Source organism: Bombus vancouverensis, chromosome 13 (genome assembly GCF_051014615.1).
Source record: "Bombus vancouverensis nearcticus chromosome 13, iyBomVanc1_principal, whole genome shotgun sequence".
Classification (NCBI taxonomy): Eukaryota; Metazoa; Arthropoda; class Insecta; order Hymenoptera; family Apidae; genus Bombus; species Bombus vancouverensis.
The window spans coordinates 4,229,905-4,239,344 of NC_134923.1; the positions used below are offsets into that span (position 1 = coordinate 4,229,905).

Consider the following 9,440-nt stretch of genomic DNA (forward strand, 5'->3'; position numbering starts at 1 on the left):
GGTTTGCTTTCTTTGTGGCCCTTTGACATGGGTCGACGGCTAATTTATCACGTCGACAAAAGGGCTGCACGTAACGAGCGAATATTAGTTACCGACGTCATCCGCGTCAGATTTTTCCATCATGGAATTTCGTTGCCGGATGGACGCGCGGATATCTCGCGACGATTACAATTTTCTGCCCGTTTCACGTTGGCTGACGTTCGATTTGCTTACGCTACTTGGCTCCGTGGAATTTAGAATCAGCAGAGGCAGAGAGAGAAAATCTTACTTCAGCAATTTTTCGTAGTCTTTTTTTCAGCAATTATACTGATATCGAAAAGTTCTTTCGGTATTAGATTAAAACAAAGGTAGACGAATATAAGATTACATGTGACGTCTATATACATAGTAATTAATTATAAAGCTAGAAACGAATGTTTTTAAAAATTTTGTATACTACTTTAGACTAACCACAGTTCAAATAATGTACCTATTCCTAGATATGATAAAAAATTCACATAGTTGAAATCCAAATGATTGAAATGAATCCATTATGAATCCTCCTTACATAAAAAATATTAGAATAAATATAAAACATTATACGAATGGAAAATATAATATATATTGATTCGTTAATAACAACTGTTGAGAGCGAGATTGAGATATAGAAATTCTAGGATAACAGCGCAGTTAAATGAACATGGCAATACAGCGATTGTATGCTTCTTCTAAACCCTTATATAAATCTGAAACTATATACAAGATTTAATTCCCCACCAATTTCCGCCGGAACGAAAAACAACAGAACCCCGGTTTCGAAGGGAAAGCTGGCTTCCTCATCCCACGGCGACCCGTTTTCCCGACTTTCGCCGCAATAAATAATATCCGCTTTCGACGCTCCGATATAATAAAGATATTAAGTTTAATTGAACAAAGCACGGCCTTCCGCCCGCGGTCAGAGAGCGACAGAGTTTCCCCGCGTTATTAATATTTAAACAAAAGCTCAGGCGAAAGCAGCCGCCTTTGTGGTTCGACAAAAAGCTGCACCCCGCTCGTACCTTCGCGAATAAAATTACGGAAAGAACGTAAGACACGCCGCTAATTAATTAGTACCAATTGCTGCACGGAAAAAGACGATTCGGAGAAAGTTCCTCCGGGGTTTGTTCTTCTACCCGTTCTTAACCGAGAAACCAGTCTGTTTCCGGTTTATTTTTGGTTTTAAGAGTACATATTAAAATTTTAACCTTTGAAATTTCATGAATAATTTTATGGATTTTTTGTTTGGATTATATTTTGTATTGCTTTGCATGTTGAATCTTAATTATAGTTTCTCAAAAATTTGTTCTTGTGATGTTTCCAGATTTTTCTAGGATTCTTCTCTGTATTTTATTGTTTTTGACTTTTAAATCGTATTTCTTAAGTTTTGATTAATTTTTTGTATTGATCTATTTTATTATTTTATATTGAATTTCACTAATTTTGGAAGAAACGTGAATTATGTTTCATAAAACAACAGATTTTCCTATTTAATTTTCGAACCTTTTGTAAGAAATAGTTTTTAAATATTGTTGTTCTGCAAATCAACCTTGCGTGTTCCAATCCTTGAATTTTCCTTAAGAAATATAAATGTTACATATTTAATTTTCAAAATTTGTTATTTTCAAAAGAAACTTGGAAATGAAATTGGAATACACTGCGAGATACTTCCATGTTGCAGAATCATTATTCATCCATTACCTTTCTCTCCAACTCTTCCCAACGTGCTTCCACTTTCACCAAATTATTCTTCTCCCCAGGAAAGTCTTAAAAATCAATCTAGGAGGTACGGAATATCATTTTCCTCCGGTTCCTTCTACCATCTTGCCTCTTCTGTCAAACAACTTTCTCATCTAATAATATTTCAAAAATCAATCGCAACAATAAGGAATAATATGAGGACGAGATAAAGTAGACTGGGCTCGGTGCACAGATTCGAGGATTTATTCTTCTTGCGAACATGTACGCGTACATGTGTACACAGAAATCGTAATCGAAATCGTGGGTGTCTTGTATATACAGTCGATTTCGTGCCGAGGGGAACGGTGATATTACCATTTAGAAGATCATCGAACACCGAAGACGTGAAGCAAAAGATTTCTTTTTTTGACGGTCACGTTTAAACTCTAATCGATTTCACCTAATGCGTATGTACATCGTGCAACTAACGTTAGCCTCGGACAATACGTACAGTGTAACATCTACAAGACCCGAGAGGACAGTTACAAAAATATATATTACACAACCAGTAGAAGGGAAACGATCGAATAGGAGCGATTCTTTTCTTTTTTTTCTTTTTTTTTTTTTATTCTTTGCTCTACGATGGCCTTTCCGTTGCTCTCGTGGATCGAGTCTCTCACGTTGATGAGTTGCAACGAAATGGACTTTGTTTCTACCTTGTTCGACACACACATCCTTAAACAGCGATACAGGGACGAATTCCTTGTACGAAAATAGTCGCGAGAATCGCATGGAAACGAGGGAAAGGATTTTCGATCCTGAAATGTTACTAGAATGTTCGTGGGATTGCTTCAATGATTAAATTCTTTTCACACGATTCGATTCGATATTTTTTTCTCGAGTCCAACGCTTATACAATCTTCTCGGTTCGTTGTTCTTCTTCTTTGATCTCCCGAGGAGTCAAAAAAACGATTTTATTCGACGTGTCGAAAAGATGTACGCGCAGTACCGTGAGAAGTGTGCAACGACCGTTTCAATTTTTCCGTGTACGCGTCCGTAAGTTTTCTTTGGTATCTCGATAAGGATCGCGGATAGTCGGTCGAGAGCTTGTCCTGGCTTTGCTCTGGCACCTCGTAGATAGTTGGGGATTTTACTTCGCGGGATCTGCGCGATTTCATGGTGTATAAGGGCGACGGGATGTCAGTGGCACCGCAGGGATCCTTGGAGTTGTACCTCACGTTGCAGCGGCCGCAGAATGTTTGCTCGTGGTTCTCGGACTCGTCGCCTGAACATTTGAAAGAAGAAATGGTAATCGGTTAAGAAATTGTGGCTTGCTTGAGACGAGTATTTTATCATTTCTATTTTATAATTTACTATGTCTGTTCATTAACGTAAGTACTACAAAGTTTAATTAGAATCAAAATCTTACATTGTTCCATTTATGCATATACTAGACAGTATATTTTTATGCAAATTCATATTTTTGAAAATATTATTTGAGAAGTACAGATTCTACAGAAAAATATTTCACCTGTCAAATATTTTCCCGTGCAATTTTTCACTTTAAAATTTCGTATAAATGCGCAAAAACTTTCAGTATGATCCATGTATTCCATGACACGGTATAATGAAATACAAAATACAATGCCCAAAATTCCAAAGTATAACGATACAATATCAAAAAGCAGAGTTAAATACAGAATCTTACCGATTGGTCCCTTGATAGGAATATTCGCACAATCGTCGAATCTACAGCTATTCTTCAGAGGCGGTTCGTTCTTTTTGCTCGACAGGTTACCACAACGATTGCACCTTTTCGTTCTGTTCAACTCCGACTCTATCAGCCGATCCACATCCGGTTTAGTACGGGCTCGTCGAGTCGTATGGATCAACGTCGTCGCGTCGTCGTATCGATCAGGTTCGTTTCTCGATGACGACCATTGACGATAGTTCGCAGGTTGCCGTCTCGGCGGACTTTTCAGCGACGTTCGGACGAAGTCTTCTTCTGATAAGGGCTCGGGTACTTCGTGCTCAGCCACGTTGCGGTAGTACCTAATCGGAACTACGTTTCAAAATAACGATCTTCCATTTCGAATCGAAGATCTTTAACTTGCTTCATAAATGAAACGAGTCCCGTTCATCAAATAATTTCAACACTATGGTTTGATTCTTAACAATGATATTCTTTTTCCATTGGTTTGAATTTATTGTTAGAAAAATGTCTGATTTTATCGTTATGTGTGCAGGATTTAAATTGTGTATATATAAATATAATTTATTATTATTAATATGCTTCTAAAATCTGGTAGCATACTTCAAAAACGTACTAAATTTATTCGAATAGTGTGAAGACGATGTTTTCAACTAAAACTTCAAAGTGTGTTTATGGAAGTAATGTAAAATGATGAAAACAGACGATGATTGTAAGAATCAAAGGCTACCAAATTAGTAAGTAAAATAACACGGAAGTGTCAACCTCCTTAAGATTGAAACATTTTCAAAGAATTTCCGATCTTACCTGGGGGATGAAGGATGATTGTGTATCATAGCCACATGTTGCTGGTAACGAAGTTTTCGCGTATCTGGCTGCTGCTCTACGCTTCCCCATCGCTGTTGTCTCAGCAATGCCTCTGTTTTACCTCCTCTCGGAGATCTATGAGTCTGCGGTGACCCGTCAGACTCATCGTCTATTTCATCGTCCGCTTCTTGTTCCTCGTAATCCTTGTCCAAGAATTCAGCTGGCACTTCGCGATCGTCCTCTGCCACGAAAAATTCCAAGTTTTATAAACTCTCTCTCTCTTTCCCTCTCTCTCTCTCTCTTTCCATATGTTGTATTTCATAGCATCACGAAAATTATAGTATGTTATTTGTATCGGATTACAAATACACAGAAATATAATTTAACTTAAAGAATTTGAAACTCAAATAAAATAAACCTGTAAGTTCCTCTTCAACGTCTTCTACTATATGGCCTTCTATAAGATTTCCTAATCCTTCGTCGGTAAATTTCAATTTGTCGATATCTCCCAGCTCATCGTCATAATGGGTCTTCCCCTTCGATGAAAATTTCGAGGAATAACTCGAGGAATGTTTATCTCGGTTGGGTTTAGAATGAGTCCGGATATGCGGTGCGTCGGTACTGTGAACCGACGTGTTCTTCGGGTACGTCAGACTGGAACATACGTGACTCTTCTGTGGCTTGTAAGAAGTCGACGAGGAATAGTAGTTCGTGGTCGATTCCGGATTCCTTAAGAAGATTCCCATGAGAAAGTGTTTTTCCTAGCTTCTGGCGAAAGTTATGTTTAAATCGTTTTAGGAATAGAATTCTTTGACCCTGTGTAATAGTGCACCTACACACAATTTCATTAATCCTATATAATATGGAATATTGTTGTACTATAACCATGAAAAGTAAGCGAAAGATTAGAGAAGACATCACTTTATTAATATAAAACTCAAGGTTAAATGAGTTAAGATTGGAATATTTGAATAGCTAAAATAAAAATAAAGGGGAAATGCAGTTTTATAATATTATAGTATCCCAGAGTTAGGCGAAATCTTTGAAACTCGTTGAATGAATATGTTGTTCATAGAATATATAAACCATAAGAATATCATAAACCATAGAAATCTTGCATAAATCATTTATATAAAAGATACGTTTTATTTTTATTAACTATTTAATTACGATGCTTTTTCTATTTCCCCTATTTTTTATATTCTTTATAAACTAGTAGTATTCTATTAAATAATACGTGTAATTTTAAAGATGGGGCTTAGAAGAATTACATTTCCAAATTTTCCTAGAAATCTCAAAGAAAAATTGATTAGACGTTCAAATACTCACTTGCTGATTTTACTAATCGGAAAAGACTGACTCCTCTTCTGCGTATGCCTCCAGCACGAATCAGGGAGATCCCTCGTGTCAAGATGCGAATGGATGCATTTTGACTTGTAATTTTCTACTTGTTTCATCGTTAAATTTCGTCGTTCGTCCACAGCGTCCGGGAAAGAATCGTGGAACAGTAATCCTTTCACTTCTACACTTATTAGACGATAATTTACATATTTCGTTTAAAAAATTGTGTCTTTTATTTCCTCATGGCGTAATGGTGTCGATACAACACCAAAGATCGAACAGTAAAATGAATCAATCAATCCTATCTTCCTTTCCAACAAGGCTCACGAATCCTTCAAAATCTTCATTGACAATCCATCCAAGATCTCAATATTCAAAAGTAAACGAATCGTTTCCTCCTCCGATTACATCAATCGTAACATTGAGTTTATCTTTGCTAAACCTTCGTTCAAAACCGCACGAATCTGATTTCCAGTTTAATATCCTCAAGATCTACAACTTCCTCCACGAGACTATCAACGTTCTACGTTGCTGCAACCTTTCTCTTCATGTTCCACACGAAATCAATCTAACCTCAAAAGGATCGACCTCAAAGTCTTCGCAAGAATCAGAGACTCATCCGAGGGAGTTGAAAACGAAGGAACACTTATTTGGAAATACGATCGAACGTATTCGGTAGAATCCTTTTGAAAAATGGTCAAAGCGCGTCGAAGCCGCGAAAGAATCGTCCTTGGCCGTCGATCAAGCCCTCCTCGAACGCGAGCAGTCGAATATTTCTAAGATCGGAAAACGGAAGAAGCAGGGGGGAAACGAAGAAACGGAGTGGTGCTTCTCGATCGAGGAACGCGGTCTCTTTTCACCATTTGTCGGTCTCGTTACTGTCCTCGTGTTCCAGCGAAGAGTTCAGCGACCGTTGGAACTCGTGCACCCTTTGGCTCTGTTGCTCGTGATGATGTTTCCTCCACTTGATGCGTCGGTTTTGGAACCACACCTTCACCTGGGCCTCGGTCAGCCTGAGTGCGTGCGCCAGGTACAACCTCTCCGGCCCGACCATGTACTGTTGTCGCGCGAATTCTCCCTCCAACCGTTCCAGCTGTTCCGCAGTGAAGATCGTACGCACCCTCTTCAGCTTACCGCCGCCGCCGGAGCACGAGCTTGAACCGCCGTTCTTCGTCCCGCCTTCCTGACCTACGGTTCGATTTTTTATGTAGAGAAAAGTAATTCCTTCTGAATATATGATTTTTTTAAAATTCTGTTTCTTTTCTTCGATTGCCAGGTGCGTGATATTTATAGACTGATCGCTTCTTTGAGAGTAGCACAACTCAGGGTGGTAAAATTTCTTCGTGATATTTTTCTGGCCGATGATTAAATTTTTTTATGTGGAGAGCGATACGCGTTATATTTAGAAACTGAGGTGATTGAATTCAATTTTAGCAATTGAATTTATGTTATTTTCTTTAACACATTCGGGAGCTGCAATTTTATGGACATTTTAAAACAGAGAATTGCAAGTTTTGCTTTGGAATTTTTAAAATCGTTTAGTTTAGGATTCTTTGTAATTAATAGAAGGATGCGAATTTGGATAGTTTGTTTTCAAATATTGTACTTTGTGCCACTGATTATGTTTATTATTCGTGATATTCTAACCATAAAGAAATGTAGTATTGTAATTATGTAAGTATTCATGCAATGAAACTTTCCTTGTACGATAATCTATGTATATTTTATAATATCTGTCATCTATGCCATAGGCGAATTCAAGTTTGTTATAAAATTTATTAGTATGGGTAATTTGTAATCTGTATCTATTGATTTAATTTTAAATTAGAATGTCAAATTGAAAAAATATATATTTGATGATGGAAGATGGATGATGGAATAATAATTGCTAAATATCTATTAACTACCGAGAATTTTATACTATTTGTCAATATGATAAACAGATACTTTTTAAAATACGATGATATTTTCCTAGTAATACGATGGGAAAGGTTTCGAGATGCTACAATGTCGATTTGCTTGAGAAATTATCAAAATTTGTGATATTCCTCGATTCTTTCTCAGGTTAACGAGAATTTTGCAGATCATGAGCACGATTGACAGCAAGATTTTCACCACAGCTATCGTCACGCTATTTGCATTTGTTTTTAGCGAAAATACACCTGAAGTTTGATAGAACTAATTTACAAGAAGCTGTTTTAATAATAATCTGCCGAAGATTTGCATACATAATTGAATCATTCTTTAGTTCTGATTACTTTAATTAATTTTCATAATATACCTGCGCTAAAAAATAGTTAATAATTGTATTTCTAATTATATAAACAAATAACAAATATAGTAAACGCGTTGTAGTGTGACAATATCCTTGACAATTAATTTTAATATATTATTAAATAATGTACGATTTATTTTTATGATGAATCTAAAACTACAACTCTACACTCTACAAATTCGGATTATTGTACTGTATAAAATGATCAAAATTCAACTATCAGATTTGGAGCTTCACGACTCAATGAAAATCTCTGTATTTCAAAACTTTAAAAAAATCAGGAGCATAGAAGAATCAAATTTCGAATGACTAGAATTCATTCAATAATTTCACTTAAAATTCCTACGATTCTCCCGTTATGAAATTCATGCAACATGCAACAATCTAAAAAAACCATCAAAAACGTCATTTCAAACACCTTGATGCTTTCTGTACTGTTGCTGCTGACTTCGTTTCTCCCTGGGATTATTCCTTAAACCAAGAATTGCGTCGATAGTAAACGACTTAGCCTGTTGTTGCTGTTGCTGCTGCGAGTGCTGCATCTGCGTGATAGAATGCGGATGTGGTATCTGCGTGGACAAATTTTGTGCTGAGAGATCGGCTCCCAACAAGTGCGATCTTCTCATACGTTCCAACGCGATAGCTTCCAAATCCTGGTTCCTCGGTTGCATCTGCATACTTTTCAACTCATTATGCTCTAATATCGGTGGATTTTCCAGCAATCCAGCTCCCCCTCGAAGTCTCTCCAGAGCAAAATTCCCAATGTGGCTATCCCTCATCCTATCCAACGACAGATTAAACTCCTTCATCCGATCCAGACTGTAATTCTTGAGCAATCCAAAGTCCTTGATATCCTTCTCTGACACAGCAAAATTCAAATCCTTGCCGTACCTATCGAGAGACAACGTTGCGTGAGCATTTTTGTGCCTGTTCTCGCGAAGATTGAACAGCAAATCCTTGGCCGTCGGATTCTTGGTCCTGCACAGGTTAGCCGTTTCCAGAGACTCGTCATTTTCACTAGATCTGTCCAAGGGATAGGCCATCTCGTTTAAACTACCGGTAATGTAACCAAAATCCTTGCCTTTGTTCAATGATAGTGAAAGGTTCCTGCTACTATTTTCAAATTCGTCGAAGGACGAACGAATAGAGGTTCTACCAGGTTCCAACCCTAGATGAAAGTCTTTAGGTTCAATCGCAGGATCTTCCTTTGACTTGTCCACAGATAAGTTCAGTTCCTTGATGCGTTCGTAGTCTTGGAAGGCTCTCAATTGGCTCTCCGAGTGACTGCTCTCGCTCCTGCAGTCGGACAAATCCTCGACGGTCAATCTTGCCGACGGATCGTTCGGCTCCATACTCGTCCAAAGTATTCCTATTTGCAAACTCACTTTTCAACCTCAAAACTCGAAGTCCAACAAATCAACAAATCAACAAATCAATCTTCCAAGTCCAACTACTTTGATGTCAAACAATATCTTTCTTTGACACAGATATTACGGCGAACCATACCACGAATCGTCCATGTTTCTAAAAGTTAATGCCAGATTTTTAATCTACCTCGGTCCCGCAGTTTCCGAACAATTTTTCCGTCACCACGTCCACGTCGTCGAAGTA

At 37.6% G+C, this 9,440-nt stretch overlaps 2 protein-coding genes across 2 annotated transcripts; both read right to left on the bottom strand.

Annotated features, from left to right (window-relative positions):
- Positions 1 to 2,529: 2,529 nt before the first annotated feature.
- On the bottom strand, positions 2,530 to 5,670 carry LOC117162665 (uncharacterized). The gene is made up of 5 exons (XM_033344489.2): positions 5,543 to 5,670; positions 4,632 to 4,942; positions 4,214 to 4,454; positions 3,404 to 3,747; positions 2,530 to 2,980 (listed from the first exon to the last, which is right to left on the bottom strand). The coding sequence occupies exons 1-5, from the start codon at positions 5,668 to 5,670 to the stop codon at positions 2,670 to 2,672; spliced, it is 1,335 nt and encodes a 444-aa protein (XP_033200380.2). The 3' UTR covers positions 2,530 to 2,669.
- A 740-nt stretch (positions 5,671 to 6,410) lies between these two features.
- On the bottom strand, positions 6,411 to 9,181 carry LOC117162677 (uncharacterized). The gene is made up of 2 exons (XM_033344512.2): positions 8,248 to 9,181; positions 6,411 to 6,742 (listed from the first exon to the last, which is right to left on the bottom strand). Exons 1-2 carry the CDS (start codon positions 9,179 to 9,181, stop codon positions 6,411 to 6,413), a joined length of 1,266 nt encoding a protein of 421 aa, XP_033200403.1.
- Between the last annotated feature and the right edge of the window lie 259 nt (positions 9,182 to 9,440).